The 18,020-nt window shown below is 43.7% G+C and overlaps 1 protein-coding gene across 8 annotated transcripts in view; it reads left to right on the top strand.

Moving 5' to 3' along the window:
• Nucleotides 1-18,020, top strand: part of SLC4A8 (solute carrier family 4 member 8) — a 79,896-nt gene that overhangs the window by 10,880 nt on the left and 50,996 nt on the right. For 2 of the 8 annotated variants that reach the window (XM_027036184.2, XM_027036185.2), the window contains exons 1-5: nt 4,115-4,316; nt 4,443-4,524; nt 15,072-15,239; nt 15,740-15,875; nt 17,618-17,778. In XM_027036184.2, coding sequence (XP_026891985.1) covers nt 4,266-4,316; nt 4,443-4,524; nt 15,072-15,239; nt 15,740-15,875; nt 17,618-17,778 — 598 coding nt within the window. In that variant the 5' untranslated portion in view covers nt 4,115-4,265. Of the gene's footprint in view, nt 1-4,114; nt 4,317-4,442; nt 4,525-9,351; nt 10,592-15,071; nt 15,240-15,739; nt 15,876-17,617; nt 17,779-18,020 lie in introns of those variants that run through there. The other 6 variants (XM_027036179.2, XM_027036181.2, XM_027036182.2 and 3 more) reach the window with 4 other exon arrangements.

Below are 18,020 nucleotides of genomic sequence, written 5' to 3' on the forward strand. Positions count from 1 at the left end.
TTCTCTCATCTCTTCTATGGTACTACTCTATGGCACAATTTATATAGGAAAGCTAGGATACATTTTTAACAGTTTTGAAAATAATGGGTTGGTTTGTTAGCATTCTTCTCCAATGGTGACAATTAATTTTTATTTTTTATGTATTTTTTAACGTTTATCCATTTTTGAGACAGAGGGAGACAGAGCATGAGCGGGGAACGGTCAGAGAGAGAGGGAGACACAGAATCTGAAGCAGGCTCCAGGCTCTGAGCTGTCAGCACACAGCCTGATGCAGGGCTCGAACCCACGGACTGTGAGATCATGACCTGAGCCAAAGTCTGACGCTCAACCAACTGAGCCACCCAGGCGCCCCACCAATTAATTTTTAAAGTGACTTTGTGAACTCATAGATTTTAACATATCTGATCTATTCAATCCGTTGCAGTTACTACTCTTACTGATGCTCAAATTATCCTAAAAGGCAAGGGATCTCTTTAAGTTGACTCCCTAGTGGTCTGTGAGTGCCTTTTAGTAGACAATGGTATTTTAAGAGACCACAGTCTGGGTGCTAAGGATACTCATTGCTACTGGCTGATCATTTTTTCTAGGGCTTTTGAGTGGACGGAGCTAGGAAATGTAAATTTATAAATTTAAAAACATTTAAAGATAAAAATGTATTCTATATTCTTGTTGACCCATCCAATTCAAAATCAGGACTGAATGGTTTTTACTTAACTTCTGTCCTAAGACTATATTTCCTTTTACCCCTGCTGAGAATGCCAGTTCTCAATGACATTGAGAGTGACAGAACAAGTTGACATGATCACGAATATGTTTATCTCACAATGCACAACAGCCTCAGAGTGATAGCACCAACACTCCCACCAACAGATAACTAAACGGTAGTTTAAGATATTCTTAAACTCTTTTTGTCTTAGGGTATATACCACTGAGGATGTTCAGGCAGCTTATTGTATTTTACAGTTACTTGGAATAATATCTCTTGGAATAGTTATGCCATCAATTTGGCATTTGCTTTCATTTGATTTTTCATTTCTGGGAATTGCTTTTAAAATTTTTAGTTGTTTTAAAATTATGTGAGATATTGGGGCACCTGGGTGGCTCAGTCAGTTGAGTGTCGGACTTTGGCTCAGGTCATGATCTCGTGGTTGGCGAGTTCAAGCCCTGCATCTGGCTTGCTGCTGTCAGCCTGTCAGTGCAGAGCCTGCTTGGGATCTTCTGTCCCCCTCTCTCTGCCCCTCCCCCATGTGCACGCTCCCCAAAAGCAAATATTAAAAAAATAAAATAAAATTATGTAAGATATTTACAAAATAAGGTATTTTCAAAGAAGTCTAATTTTCTGTCCTTTTCTCCTCTAACCTATTCCCTCACTCCTCTATGGGTAACTCTTTAAAAATTTTTTTCATGGTGGGGCAGCTGGGTGGCTCAGTTGGTTATGCATCCAACTTCAGCTCAGGTTATGGACTTACGGGTTCGTGAGTTCAAGCCCCACATCAGATGAGCTTGTGCCCCACTTCAGGATTCTCTCTCTTTTTCCTTTCTCTGCCCCTCATTGGATTCTCTCTCTCTCCCTCTCTCTCTGCCCCTTGCTCACTCATGCTCTCTCTCTCTCTCAAAAAATAAGAAAAGAATAAATAAATAAATAAACAACAGGAATTTATTTCCTAAAATTTTTTTCATGACTTATTCTTCCTTTATAGGTTTTTAAGTATAAGCAGATGCTTATGTTCTAACACCCTTTCTTTTTTTATATATAATTTTTTTAAAGTAAGCTCTATGCCCAATGTGGGCTTTGAACTCACAACGCTGAGATCAAGAATCTCATGCTCCACAGACTGAGCCATCCCAACAACCTTTCTCTGATAAAAGTTAGCAAACAGCAAACAGTTTTCTCTATGTTGCTTTTTAAACTTAATATTATATCTTGGAGACTATTCCATGATAGTAATAATATGAAATTTTAAATGTCTATAAACTAAATTCATAAGTAAAACACTATAAGTATTGGAAACAATCCAAGTGTCCATCGATAGATGAATGGATAAAGAAGACATGGTGTATACACACACACACACACACACACACACACACACACACTGGAATATTACTTAGTCATAAAAAAGAATGAAATCTTGCTGTTTGCAACAACGTGGATAGATCTAGGAAGTATAGTGCTGAGTGAAATACATCAGTCAGAGAAAAGAATACCATATAATCTCACTCATATGTGGAATTTAAGAAACAAACGAATAAACAAAAAACCCAGACTCTCTTTTTTTTTAAGTTTATTTATTTTTGAGAGAGAGAGGATACAAGTGAGTGAGAGGCTGAGAGAAAGGGAAAGAGAGAATCCTATGAGGCGCAGGTGGGGCGGGGTGGGGGGGCAGCGAAAAAAATACATATATATGTAGACATTTGACTTTCATCTACTTCCCTAGAAGTTAGTCTATTCAAGTTGCCCTCAAGAACTTTTTTGAATCTTCTTATCGGGGAAATGGATTGCTTTATATTCAGAGTTGCCTCGTTTGAGGACATAGATGATAGCTTGAAAAAGTGTTAGAACAGTAAGCTGGAAATTTGAGCAGGATCTGGAAGATGATAAGGATTTGATGGAGAGTTGGGGGGCGGGTGGGGGAACGTTAGATGCAGGACATGTGAGCGAAGGCGTGAAAGTGGGAACATGCAGAGTGCCCATGGGATCAGTGAACTTGGCTGGAGCTGCAGGTTTGATCAGAGAAATAGACTGACAGGAAAATCAGTTAAGATTAAAAAAAATAATAAGGGGAGGGTGGGTGATGGGTATTGAGGAGGCCACCTTTTGGGATGAGCACTGGGTGTTGTATGGAAACCAATTTGGCAATAAATTTCATATATTAAAAAAAATAAAATAAAATAAAATAAAAATAAAAAAAATAGTTCAGGGTCTTGATAAGGTAGGTGCCATTATAGTCATGATTTTAACAAAGAATTATTGAGCACCTACTCTGTGAAAAGTCTGTGTAGGGTGTTGGAGGAACAGTGGTGAGGAAGGCAGACAGGGTTCCTCCCTCAAGGAGCAGAGACATGTCATTACAGAGAAGCGCAGTGTGCAATGAGGGCTTATCAATGGGGGGACCTCACTTAGTTCAGATGAGGGAAGCCTTCCAAGGAAGTGCATTGAGGCTGAGATCTGTGGGATGATGAGTAAGTATTGGCCGCTGGTGGTAGGAGGTGGGGCTAGCAGGGAGAGGATGATAGTTCTAGACCGAGGGAGCAACACTCAAGGAAGAAAGTGAGTCTGGTTCCAGAACTGAAAACACGTCCAGTATGACTGAAGGGCACAGGAGTGTGGCATAGAGTAGATGAGAGATGAGAGTAGATTTGAGAGCAATCGCACAGGAGGACCTGATAAGAAAAGGAAGCTATCTCCCTGAAGGCATATAATAGACACTTAATACACGTGGAATGGATAAATAAATGCATTTGAAATTTCAAATGTGGACTAAGAAACAGTCCTGCCGTGGGTAAGTGTAAGTAAATGAGCACAGGGTGCTTGTTTTGGAAAGAAGATCAGTTTGGTTTTAGACAACGTGGGTCTTGTGGTCAACATCCCAATGGTTTGTCAAATACTGAGTCAACAGTCTCAGGCTGTAGTTGAAATTGGAAGACTCAAGTGAGGGAAACCAAAGGTAGAGCGCTCTTGCTTGGGATTTATGGTTAGAGGAAGAAGACAAGCCTTAGAATGAGACAGGGGAGACTTGATCAAAGGAGCAGGATGGAGAATTTCAAGGACAACAGGCTCAAATACTGAAGAGAGATCAAGGAGATAAGTCGACACTAAAAAAAAAAAAACAAAAAAAACATGTGGTTGACACCGCTTGCAAAATGCAGACATGCTATGCACTTGCATTTCTGGGGAGGTAGAAAAGGCGTGATATCTGCAGTCACAAGACCAGAGTTCATCCCACCCCTGCCTTTTACCACATTTGTGCCCTTGGGCAATAATTACTTAATCCTCTCTAAGTCTTCGGCTGTTCATTTATAAAATGAGAAAGAGAATGGCTGTCATTAAAAAAATTTTTTTTAAACATTTATTTATTTTTGAGAGACAGAGAGCAAGAGCGGAGGAGGGGCAGAGAGAGGGAGACACGGAATCTGAAGCAGGCTCCAGGCTCTGAGCTGTCATCACAGAGCCCGACGTGGGGCTCGAACTCACAAACTGTGAGATCATGACCTGAGCTGAAGTCGGTTACGTAATCGACTGAGCCGCCCAGGCACCCCTGAGAATGGCTGTCATTTTTGCATCTCAAAGTTATTGTGAGGTTCAAATGAAAAACGTATGTAAACCATTGTGTTTTCTCCCCCAAGGGTTGCAAAAAGGGTCTAGCATACATGTGGTACTTAAGTGGATGTCTGAATGAACGTATGCTTATTACTATGGCTACTTATTTATATTTCAACAGAGACCAGATGAAGAAGCCGTGGTGGATCAGGGTGGGACCAGTACAATTCTTAACATTCACTATGAGAAAGAAGAGTTGGAAGGTAAGAACTGCCCTTCTTTGTGGTGGGGAAAATAAATGAGAGGCAGCCTGGTGTGGGAGGAGAATTTTGCCATCAGGAGATCTGCGTTTGAGCCCGCTGACTCTTTTCTCACCTGTCAGACCTTGGGGGAAAATCACTCAATTCCCCTTAGCCTCAATGTCCTCATCTGTTAAATAAAACTAGGGATATTAATACAGAGAACAAACTGGTGGTTGCCAGAGGGGAGGTGGGTGGAGTGGGGATGGATGAAATAGATAAAGGGGACTAAGAGGTACAAACTTCCAGTTATAAAATAAATAAGTCATGGAGATGAAAAGCACGGGGATGTAGTCAATAATATTGTAAGTGACAATTGACAATAAATATTGTAATAATGTTGTTTGGTGACAGATGGTGACTGCACTTAACCATGATGAGCACGGAGTAATGCACAGAATCGCTAAATCATCATGTTGTGCACCTGTATGTTAACTGTATAATTAACTGTATGTTAATTATAATTCCATTTTAAAAGTAGGGATATTAATACCTTACTAGTAGGTTCTAATAACATGTGAGACAGCGCTTTGAGCACTGTTAAGTCCGATAGAAATATTAACAAGTGATCTCTTCTTGAGACTGTGAAGGACTCGGGTCAGCTTGTCAATTCCTGGCAATTGCCCACAAATATAAATGTAAACATGTACACAGTTTGTACAAGAAAATAAAATACGGATAGTTTAAAAAATTCAGCTTGGTTATAAAACCCTGTTTTTGCCCCATCTCCAATGTTTCCCATTCTAATGATACCCATTTCTGCCTGGTGTTTTTATCTAACTAAGACAAGAGAAGACATACACCCCTATTCTCTAATTCACAGCACAGAACTGTATTTACAAAAACCCAAGTGGGGACGCCTGGGTGGCTCAGCCAAGGAAGTGTCCCGCTTGGTTTTGGCTCAGCTCATGATCTCATGGTTTGTGGGTTCGAGCCCTGCATCGGGCTTTGTACTGACAATGCAGAGTCTGCTTGGGATTCTCTCTCTGCCTCTCTCTCTGCCCCTCCCCTCCCCTCTCTCTCTCTGAAAATAAACAGGCATCAAAAAAACCCAGTTGAGGGGCGCCTGGGTGGCTCAGGCAGTTAAGCGTACGGCTCTTGATTTTGGCTCAGGTCACGATCTCACAGTTCATGAGATGGAGCCCCACATCTGACAGCATAGAGCCTGCTTGGGATTCTCTCTCTCCCTCTCTCACTGCCCCTCCCCAGCTCACATGCACGCTGGCTCGAAAACACACACATACTCTCTCTCTCTCTCACTCAAAATAAATAAATAAACTTAAAAAAAAAACCCAACTCAAGTGCAAGGGAAAGGAGAGGGGTTTTTATTGATCTGCTCTGTCTACTTTACCTTATTAAGGCTCTTTTTTTTCCTGTCCCACCCCTAGATCCCCACATGACCATTGGTAGTGCCCTTCCATTTTTCTTTTTCCCATAGGACCTGGTTTCCTGATAAGTGGTGATGTTCGGTTTTATTAGAGAAAGGCTTGTGTCCAGTATAGCTTTAATGAGAACCCACATTTGGCTCAAAAACCTTTGTTAAGTCTCTGCAGCGTCCCCTGCAATGTGGAAGACTATGATACAGCAACTTTCTAATGACTGAAACAGCATGTAAAATGTTCTCTCTGTACTGCTTGTTCCCGTGACTTTTTTTTTTTTTTTCATCAAAGTTGTGTAATCCTCAGAGAAAACTTGTCCTCTGGATGGGGAGAGTGAGAGCTGTAGAGGCTGACTCAGCCTCTGGGTTTGTTACCATGAGAACTTATGTGGGTGGCTCCTGGAGGTCAGTGGAGGTTGGACATATCAAGGTCAAGTTTTCTAAGTTATTTTTGACCAGATGGAAGAAGAGCCAATGTGGGTTTCAGCGACCGGGAAAAAGTGGAGAAGGGGAGGGTGTGGAGGTGAGAGGCTGACATGTGTTGAATGGCCCTCATGTGTTAGGCATTTGATGAGGCACTTCGTACCCGTTGTCTTTTTCATCTTCACAGCAGCCCCGGTGGGTAGGTATCATCCCTATTTTACAGGTGGAGAAACTGCTCAGGGTCATTTAGCCTCATGGCGGGTGACACTGGGCTGGAATTCTGCCCTTTCTATTCCAGCACACGGCCTGCGAGGGAGGCCAGCACTCAGCATTAATGCAAGGAAGGACAGTACTCAGCATGAGCCCCACAGCCTCAACGTCTTGCTCCGTCACATACACATTGTTATATGGTATAAACATCATAGGGAATTTCTCTCGTTGCCTCACCCCTCCCTCAGCCCTGATAATCCTGTTGCCTCTCTACCCTCTCACTGCACCGTGAGAGCACTGTTGTTCTCCGTTCAGCTGTCTGTGCTCACCAGACCTTTGCCCTCAGCAAGGAGGTAACCGTTGATGAACACTCTTGTCTGCCTGGGAGTAGAATAATAAACATGAGTAAATCCTCTTGGATCCTGAGGACCGGGTTCCATTCACAGAGGTCAGCTGAGTAATTGGCAGTGGGAGCATCTTCTCCAGACGACATCATCTATTCCTTATGCGCTCACCATTTTGCTCTAAAAGAAAGCTATCTATCACGTCATTTCTAAGGGATAGTGTCTTGGGAAATGGTCCTTTATACATACACCTTTTTGAAAACTAGAATCTTATCTTAGCACTTTTTAAAAAAGTTTATTTGTTTTTATTTTGAGAGAGAGAGTGTGCGTGCATGCGGGGGAGGTGCAGGGAGAGAGAGGGAGAGAGGGGATCCCAGGCAGTCTCCGCAGTGCAGAGCCCGACACGGGGCCTGAACTCACAAACTGTGAGACCATGAGCTGAGCTGAAACCAAGAGTTGGACACTCAGCCGACTGAGCCAGCCAGGTGCCCTGTTAGCACTTTTAAATCAAACACTGTTGGCAAATGGAGGGCAAATGGTGCCCACTTCTCAGGCCTCATGTGGCTCTCGAGCAGCTCGGGAGAGGGAGCCGGGGTCTGCTATAGGCTTGCTCATGCTGTAGGCTCTGCCCTGACTGACTGTGACGGAGGCCCTAGGACTCGGGCTGCACTTCAGTGCTGTCATCTCGAAGGCATGAAATAAAGTCAGTCCCACTTTGATAGAAGACAGAAGTAAATTGTGTTCCACCTCAATGTGTATGCCGTGATACAGGGTTCTGTGGCTGCAGATTAATCTCTGGGTCTTCTTTCCCCTTAATTTTCTACCTTCTGCTCCACATCACATAAATCATTCCCTCGCCCTTTTTCAGAATTACTTCAGAGATTTAGTCTTGGGACGTCGCTACAGACTTTGGAAGTGTGCGTCTTTTGGCGTAAGCTAATTCCATTAGTAGGAGAAGGCACATTAAACCATGACATTGATTCTTTTTATATACAAGGAGAGTCCAAACCAAATATTGGAACGGATTTCCAAAGATAAACTCAATGAAGAGCAGTAGTCGTCCATGATGTGCTCCAGTGGACTGTCCTGCTCCCAGAGGGACACGGAACATTGCTTTAGTTACAGGAATAATGGCTTTTTCCATTTTTCCTGGCGGATCATTATTCCTGATTCACTACTAGACTTAAGGATCCTAGAACAGGTTTAGTGTCCTCTAATAAGTTTGTAACAGAGGTAGGAGCCTTTTGATCCTATTTATAAATTAAAAAAAAAAAAAAAAAGGCTTGCATCTGCTTCGCATGTTAGATTCCCCCCTGTGGTTATTGACTTTGAGTCATCCTCTAGCCCAGGGGGTGGAACAGTCTTCTGTATGTGCTAATGAGTTCTGCGTGGGCACTGGCTAAACAGTGTGTATGACATGCCCTCTGTGTTGGTAGGCCTGGTCTCCATCTGCAAGGTAGGTCACAGCTGTGACTTCTGTCCTGCTCCACACGATGCAGCGCCAGTCCACTGATGGTTACTCTCTGTACGTGTATGCGTACTTATTTTGGGCTTGTTGGAGGGGAGGTGGGTTAAGTGGGCGACGGGCATTACTCTTGAAGCCAAGACTACACTGTACGTTAACTAACTTGAAAATAAACAAATAAAAAATAAAAATAAACACACTAACGTCACACCTTTCCCATAAGTCTTTCAAACGAATACTTGTATTTGCGTACAGATAGCCCCCTTTGCACCTGGGTGGCTTAGTCAGTTGAGCATGTGACTTCGGCTCGGGTCATGATCTTGCGGTTCGTGGGTTTGAGCCCCACATCAGGCTCTGTGCTGACAGCTCAGAGCCTGGAGCCTGCTTCGGATTCTATGTGTGTGTGTGTGTGTGTGTGTGTGTGTGTGTGTGTGTGCCTCTCTCTCTCTCTCTTTCTCTCTCAAAAATAAATTTAAACCACCATAAAAAAAAAAAGTAGCCCCCAAAGAGTAGATTTAGAAGGTGGAGTCTGGGTGAGTTGGTAGGTAGGTAGCGGGAAGAAGACTGTGGATGGGAAAGCAGTTGAATGGCCAGCGAACTGACCATAGGATTCGTTTAGTGAAGTCACCAGACGGCCAGAGTCCAGTTAAATGGACTAGATTTTATTGACTCTGTGTTCATTTCCTAGTGTCCATTTGTTTGTCTTCACCTCTGCTGATCTCACCCAGAAAATCCAAGCCCCTGTTTCAGAGTCCTCAGCCTAGAAACTGAGGCCTGATTTTCTGACAGCCGCTTGGCCCTTCTTAGCTCTGACCCCTGCTGGGGCTTGTTTTCATTTCCGCCTGTCTCTGGCATTTTCAAAAGGTAGGCACTGTGGTTGGTTAGTGTTTGTGAGAACTGATCGGACCAAAAAAATTCTTAGAGAAAGAAGAGTCTTCCTTCCCTAAGATTTAAGCTTTACCTTCCTATAAAGGCGCCAAAGGCATCTGAAGGGTGTCTTCCCCACTATCCTCAGACTTGCCCAGTGGGAATTTTGGATACCAAGCAAAACCATGCATCAGTCTCTCAACATTTACTGAGACTCTGCTGGAGTGCCTTTTTGCAGCAACAAGTAAGAAGAGTGGGAAGAAGTGAACCATCTTGGCTTCTCCAAAAATGACCTTGCCTGAGCCTTTCCTAGTTTGGACGTAGAACCTGGACTGGACATGAGAAGTCATTTGATCCAACCTCTTTGTTTTACTTTAATAATGACAGCAAATTCACCGAGAAAATGAGATCTGATAAAACAGGTTCTAACACCTAACCACTGCCCCTCAATTCCTATTTAGAATGTACTTAAAATTACATAATACTAGCAATATACCAACAAAAGCCCCCAGTGGAAGTATTTAGAATGTGCTTAAGGAGAAGTGGGGGTCCTAGCCTGCCCAATAATCCTCTGGGGGAATTACTGGGAAAGGAAGCTAATGGTTGGGATGCCTCTGTTGAAGGACTGAGAGTCACCCCTCGGTGAGGCCTTTCTTCACGCAAGCCAAGCTCGACCTGGACACAGTTTTACAACACGTAGGTCACTATTTTATTTTTTATTCTTGTTAAAAATTTTTTTTTGAAGATTTTATTTTTAAGCACTCTCAACACCCAACATGAGGCTGAAGCTCATGACCCTGCGATTAAGAGTTGCACACTCTACTGACGGAGCCAGCCAGGCAACCCCCTAGGTCACTATTTTAGGGGCTGGTTGAAGTGGTTCTCTGGGATCTAACTATGCTTTTCACTGCCCATGGGTTCTTCATGATCCGTCCCTGCCTGCCTCTCTGACCTTTTCCTCCTCCTCTTCTTTCCTCTTTCCTCTTGCTCTGGCCCTACTGGCCCTACTTTGGCTTTGGAATTCACACATTCCCACTGTAGAGCCTATGCACTTGATCTTGCCTTGCCCTGGACTGCTCTTCTCATGGCCTCTCCTCATCACTCAGATGTCGCCTGTGATCATCTTAGCTACAATCTCTCTTCTTCATCCTACCCTCTACCCCAAACCCTTCAGCATGTTTTTACTTGGGATAATTATCAATACTTGAAATAATATGTTGTTTTCATGGTGTCTGTCTCCCCTAACTAGAATCTGTGTCTTGAGGACAGGGACCTTGTACTTTTTACTGTTGTATCCCCAGCCCTTGGAACAGGACCTGGAACAGTTATGTGACTCCAGCCCAGGTCGGTCTCAGCGGTATACTGCGGGGAACTAATTAACATACTATAGTGGAACATTATTAGTTAACAGATGGTATTTTATTGAGATGGCATTCAACTTAGTCATTTTCACATTTTATAGTTTTCACTGACAATGTCAGAGGTTTGGAATCCCACATCTTAGCAGACGACTTCTTCTGGCTCTGTATTTTTATTTCAATAAAGTTATGAGGTGACTACACTATGTTCGGAGATCTGCCTGTCAGAAATGTCCTGAGATGTGCATGAGTCAACACAGGATTGCCCTGAGACAGGATGAGGATGGGAGGTGTGATTCCACTGGATACTGAATATTTTATCCTCCTGCCTCTCAGCATTCAAATAAATCTCTCATCAGCTTTCCCTCCAGTACTGTTCCTTTTTTTCTTGAAGTATAGTTAACATACAGTGTTACATTAGTTTCAGGTACACGATGTAATGATTCAACAGTTCTGTATAGTACTCAGTGCTCATCATGATAGGTGTGCTCCTTAATCTCCATCATCTCCCTCACCTGCACCACCACCTCCCCTTTGGCAAACACTAGTTTGTTCTCTGTATTTAAGAGAGTGTGTGTTTGGTCTGTTTCTTCTTTGTTCGTTTGTTCTGTTTCTTAAATTCCGCCCAGGAGTGAAATCATATGGTGTTTACCTTGCTCTGTCTGATTTACTTCACTTAGCATTATATACCCTTTAGGTCCATCCATGTTGTTGCAAATGGCAAGATTTCATTCTTTTTTATGACTGAGGAATATTCCATCGTTTGTATGTAAATTGGTATAGCCACTGTGGAAAACAGTATGGAGGTTTCTTCCCCCCAAAATTAAAAATAGGATTACCGTATGATCCGGTAATTCCACTACTGGGTATTTACCCAAAGAAAATGCAAACACTAATTCAAAAAGATATATGCACCCCTGTGCTTATTATAGCATTATTTACAAGAACTAAGATATGGAAGCAATCCAAATGTCCATCCAGAGATGAATGGATAGAGAAGATGTATATATAATCCTGTTTCTTTTTATTTTTCTTTATCGCTTTGGAATTTGGAAGGCAGGAGAGGTTAAAGAAAAGGAGGGAGACATAGAGAAAGGACTGTTAGAGCTGCACTCAAGGGCATGTTAACTCCACTTGGAAGTGGAGAGCACTTACTGAGGAATCCCTAAAGAAGTTGAGCGCAGTCTTAGGAAACCCCATTGCTATGGAAAGAAGATGAAGAGTTGGTAACTCTTTCCATAAAGTTCCCCTATCCAGGAAGTCTTCCTGGATTAAGGTTTACATTCTCAGGTTGGCTTGGACCTTCTCAATCCTCTCATGCTTTGGTGAGTCTTTCTTCTACCCTAAACACATTCACTTTGGTGACACATTCCTTTTGTGGCTCCTTGCAGATTAGAGGCCCTCTTAGGTTAGATTTTGGACTCCTGAGAAGTTATCTTCCCAAGAGAGGCTCTTAAGAGACGTTCCATTTTCTGTACATTTGTGCAGCAATGGCCATCTGTAAAACACTGTGCTTTGTTATGTGAGGGATTCCAAGAGGAAGAAAGTCTGACCTGGGACCTTGAGAAGCCTGCAGGTGAATAGTGGGCGGTATTAATTCTAGTTCAAGGCATAAAATAAGTGCATGAGAGAATGTTAGCCAAGGGCTCTGGGGATTTAGAAGGAGGAGACAGCACATCTGATTGGGGAGATCAGGAATAATAGCAGGAAGGAAGGAAGGTGCGTTTGCTGTGAATCTTGTGGAGGTGAGCCAAGTCCGTGTCTGGAAGGCATTGGCACATTTGTGGAATAGCAGGTTGGTTCAGGTAAAGAACGTGAGATGGTGGCAGGTGTAAGCATCTGAGGCTGTGGAGAGGAGACAGGGTGTCTGGGGTGGATGCAGAAGGGGTACATCTCTAGACCTGCACCCCCCACCTTCAGAATGTTTAAATGAGGTGGCCGTGTGTGGGATTTCCACTTGAGTCTCTCTTGAGCTGATCACTCAATTCTTTTAGAAGCCCCTTCCCTTTCTTTTCCTAGTGAATGCACGATTTGTCCTAGTAAAGAAACGACTAGAAAGGAGACTGGGGCCTGAGGGTCCTGGCTGCACAGAAGTGAGCTGTGATCAGAGCAGTGCTTCAGGAAGACTCATTTGTAGGAATGAATCGATATGGGAGGAGGAAGGAGACTCCTGCTTTGTCAAAGTGGGAGGAGAGAAAGCCTTGACATCCCTAATCTGGAGGATGTAACACTGAGGGGCATGGGGAATAGCTCTGAGGTTTCAGGCCTGGAAAGTGGAGACAATGGTGATGCCATGAACAGAAACATGGAAGAAATGGGTATGAGCCTGACTTGAAGTGGAGGATCGTGGGTTTGCTTTGGGATGTATTGAATTGCCATAGATAAAGATTTGGGTGTTGTTTGAAGAAGTAAACTTTCAAATCGTGAGAGTAGATGCCAATAGAAAAAGGGAAGGGCCCAAGACCAAAACCTAGGGATTTTTCCTTTGTGGGATTGTGGAAGGGATGGAGAAGCATAGTCAGAGGAGTGCAAATGAGCAAGGGAGGGCAGGGGTACAGGAGCTAAGGGACCCTGGACCATCCATGAGAGGAAGTAGTCTAGGGATTTGGATACTGGGATAGCCTGGCACATGGTGGGCTCTCAAGAAAGGCTTTTGAGAGAGACATAAGATGATAGAGATTTGGTGATTAAGTGGTCCCTAATGAGGACTTTCATGACTACTTTCATGAAGTCATGAAAGTCATGAAAGTCATGAAAGTTCATGACTACTTTCAGTGGAAAGTAGCCACATGTAGATGCTATGGAACAAGGAGATGGTGAGGAAAGGGAGCTAGGTGGGTAGACTGTTCCCAAAAGTGGTTTGATGGAGAAGGGAAGAGGACAGGTAGACGCTTAGAGGGTAGCACCATATTGGGAAAGTTTCTTTTTAAGATAGGAGAGACTTGGGGTACCTGGCTGGCTCAGTTGGTAGAGCATGCAACTCTTGTTCTGAGGGTCATGAGGTCGAGTCCCACGTCGGGCCTAGAGTTTACTTAAAAAAAAAAAAAGAGAGAGAGAGAGACTTGTAATCAAGAGAAAGCTGTGGAAGGGGTAGATAGAGAGACTGGGGATAGCTGATGGAGTAGGACTCCAGATGCATGGGAGGCCACGCTCATTAGCCTGGCAAAGAGGAGAAGCTGGGGGAGAAAGCAAGCCAGGCTGAGATGGACAGAGGTCACATGAGACAGCCTAAGTCTTCTTAGTAACATATGAAGTGAGGTCACCTGCTCAGAGGGAGGAAGTGTCAATCAGGCTTGTGGATTTAAGGACAGTGACTGAAGATTGGAATGCTTCTGTAATGGAAGAAGCAGGGGATCAGTCCGGGATCTAGAATGCTAGTGGCAGTAACTGGGCAGCACTGGGGGGAAGACTAAGGCTCTGCGTGTCGGGGGTGGTAACATCCCAGAAGCTACTGATTTTGCGCCTTAGGCCTGGCAGGAAAGCAGGGAAAGCCAGTGGAGGTGAGAGAGGCCTAGAAGTCACGAGCAGAATAAAATATTGCCTATAGAAGGAACAAATGAGTAGAAAAGGAGGACCTATGCAGGTATGCTGCGGGATCACTTGTTTTCTCATGTTCTTCTCTTCTTGTACAATATTTACTCTCTCTCCCTACAACCGCAGACTCGTGCTTCTTATGGTTTGTAACTAGTCTCTCACTTCTATTTGAGCTTGTTTATTCTACAACGAAGGAGAAAAAAGTAATGGAAACTGGTTCTAGAATGTATTGGTATTGTGTTAAGCATTGTACATACGTGATCTTATTTACTGCTCATAAAAACCCTCTGAGTTTAAATAATAAGCTTTTAGTATTATTTTTTTAAAAACAGAGAGAGATTAAATAACTTGTTCCAGGTTACATGGTTAGTGAATGGTGTCGTCGAGTGTAGGACCCAGGCAGGTTAACTTGGGCATTTAACCACTTTTCTAAACTACCTCCCTTCCAAGACTTGCTGCGGTTGTCAGAGTGACTGTATTGCTTTTTTCCAATTGCTCAAATTGTCATAACAACGACTAGCATCTGTGTTGACCTTTATGGTTTGCAAATCAGGTTCATGCACGTTACTTCCTTTGATCTTAACACTCCTGTGAGGCTTGCAGCCACTGTAGGGTGAAGGAGTCCGTCAACTCCAAGGTCTCTATACATCTTTAGTCCTGGAAGTCTTTGAAGTTTTGCCACTAGAGTTGTGACCAGGCCAGAGAACTATGATTTTCTTTCTGTCTTAAATATGCTCAATTCCTTTTACTAATGGCATTCTCTGGGGCGCCTGGCTGGCTCAGTCAGAGGAGCATGAGACTCTTGATCTTGGGATTGTGAGTTTGAGCCCCGTGTTGGGTATAGAGATTACCAAAAATAAATAAATAAAAACCAAAAAAAAAAAAAAAAAAGAAAAAGGCATTCTTTGCACAGACCTTCTGCTTTGTTCTAGGTCATAGAACTCTGTATGTGGGGGTTCGGATGCCTCTGGGCCGGCAGAGCCATCGTCATCACCGAACCCATGGCCAGAAGCACCGGAGACGGGGGCGGGGCAAAGGAGCCAGCCAGGGGGAGGAAGGCCCAGAGGCCCTGGCCCACGGTAACACTCTCGGGACAGAGGGTGGGTGTCCATGGCTGGGACCTCGGTGAGGCTGAGGGAATGTGTGATGGACGTCAAGTAGGTGGTCTTGCTTCTCTAATCCTTTTGTAGAGTTTTCAGAGCTTGCTTCCAAGAAGAAATGCCTCTAAGAATCAAAAATACCTTCCTGAAAAATTCATATAGTTCAGGTCCCCCCAAATCAATGACTATATAGATGAAATCATTTGCCGGAAAATTATCCATGCTTTTTGATCAAATTAATCAGATTTCCAGTTTGTTGTGGGTTTTCTTCAAGTGGTCTTAGCTCATAATTTTTCCCTCCCTTCAACTGCTTGCATAGAATAGCATTTTGGGGGTGGGGGGTGGTAGGTGGTAAAGAAATGTTTTTGATCTACATTCAGGATTGTCTTCTCTATGTTCCTGAAGTTATAAGGCCCCCAGATGTGCTAAGTATAGCAGAATGCTATTTCTGTTCTAAGTTGAGGCTGGGAGCAGACCTTTCTCTGTGGTTGATTTTCCAGACACACCATCTCAGCGTGTTCAGTTCATTCTGGGCACTGAGGAAGATGAAGAGCATGTACCTCACGAGCTGTTCACAGAGCTGGATGAGATCTGTATGAAAGAGGGAGAAGATGCTGAATGGAAGGAGACAGCCAGGTAAGGCCCTAAAATAACCTGGGTCAAGATTTGCTTGGGTAGACCAACTTGGACCTTTCAGCAAGTGACAGGTCTGCTTTTCGTTTATTTCTTCATGGGAGAAGTAATGACTGACATGGGGATTAATGTTCCAGAGTCTTCTATGCGAAGTCTTGATGTCGGCCTCTTTGTGATGTCTCTGGTGACGTCTGTACCAATTGGCCTTGAGCCTGGGATTGGTGGCAGGAACAACAGAACCTTTAGGGAGTCCTCAAACTTATTTAGGGCCCAGAGTTGTTCCTGGGCTATCTTGATATGATAGGTCTGGCTTAGAAGATGCTTCATGGGACCGCCTTGGTTTGGACCCAGCCCAGAAAATATAGCATAGGTGAAGACTTTTCTGCAGGTGAACCATAGAATTTTAATTCATTTGGGTTTTAATTTACTGGGAGTTTCAGAATTTTTGAGACAGCCCAACCTCACGGAGACCCCTGAGGTTATAGCTAACCTGACTAGGCTTCTGGGGGTAGCCGCAGAGTGACCAGGCTTGCTTGAGGCTCAAACCCCAAAAGAGCCCTCCGATTAACCAGGGCCATGTCTGGGGGCTCCTCTGTAATTGACCAGTGAGCCTCACGGACGATACAAAGCCAGCATGCCTGAGCCTCAGGGAAGAAGGCAAATTGGGTAACTAGCAAAGTGTGGCTCTAGCTCTTATTGGAACAGCTCTTCCTGGAACCCTGCTATATCCTTGGACGTTTGCCATGGCTGGAGAGGATTAGACAAGCCAATCAACCTGATACCAAATGAAAAGGCAATTCGTCTTGTTATTCTGTCTTTGCCAACTTCTAAAGGTCACACAGAGCTTTTTAAAAAGAAAAATATGATCATTTTATTAATATACCGAAATGATACCGATGAGATCTATCTTTTTTTTTTTTAATGTTTATTTTTGAGAGACAGAGAGAGACAGACCACAAGCAGGGGAGGGGCAGAGAGAGAGGGAGACACAGAATCGCAAGCAGGCTCCAGGCCCTGAGCTGTCAGCACAGAGCTCAATGCGGGGTCTCAAACCCACGAACCACAAGATCATGACCTGAGCTGAAGTCGGACGCTTAACCGACCGAACCACCCAGGCGCCCTGAGATCTATCTGTCACACAAGTAATATGTGCTCATTATACAAAATTGGAAAATAAAGATAAGCAAAAAGGAGAAGATGAAAATTATGTATAATTTTACTACCCCAGGTATAATGAGGGATACAGCATTTGGTGTCTTATACATGTGTGTTTGTATTTTTAAATCTTTCTTTAAATAGAAATGGGATCAAACTGTACTCAATTTTGCACTGTTTTATAACCTGCTTTTTTTTCATTTACCAATGTACCCTGAACATATAGATTCAATTACAACGTTCAGTGTGATTATTCAGATGTCTTTCTTTGTGGCTTACATTAAAAATTCTCTCGTAAGGGGCGCCCGGGTGACTCAGTTAGTTAAGTGTCTGACTCTTGATTTCGGCTCAGGTCATGATCTTACGGTTCGTGAGTTTGAGCCCCGCATCGGGCTCCACGCTGACAGCTCAGAACTTGGAGCCTGATTAGGATTCTGTCTCCCTCTCTCTCTTCCCCTCCCCTGCTTGCTCTCTGTCTGTCCCTCTCTCAAAACAAACAAATAAACATTAAAAAAAAATTAAAAGAAAATTCTCTCGTGAAAATCCTTCATTTTCTACCTCTGGCATCTAGTTGTTTGTCACGCTTTCAGGTGGCTGAAGTTTGAAGAAGATGTCGAGGATGGGGGAGAGCGCTGGAGCAAGCCTTATGTGGCGACCCTTTCACTGCATAGTCTCTTTGAGCTAAGGAGCTGCCTTATAAATGGAACAGTCCTTCTGGATATGCGTGCAAATAGCATAGAAGAAATTTCAGGTAAGCGTAGGTGAGAGAAAACAGAGGAATGTTTGTTTAAATTAAGAAGTGTGGTGTGGAGGGGCGTCCGGGTGGCTCAGTCAGCTAAGTGTCCGACTTCAGCTCAGGTCATGATCTCGGGGGCCATGAGTTCGAGCCCCGTGTTGGGCTCTGTGCTGACCGCTCAGAGCCTGGAGCCTGCTTCCGATTCTGTGTCTCCCTCTCTCTCTGCCCCTCCGCTGCTCACCCCCTCTCTCTCTTTC

This window comes from Acinonyx jubatus, chromosome B4 (genome assembly GCF_027475565.1).
Source record: "Acinonyx jubatus isolate Ajub_Pintada_27869175 chromosome B4, VMU_Ajub_asm_v1.0, whole genome shotgun sequence".
In the NCBI taxonomy this organism is placed as follows: Eukaryota; Metazoa; Chordata; class Mammalia; order Carnivora; family Felidae; genus Acinonyx; species Acinonyx jubatus.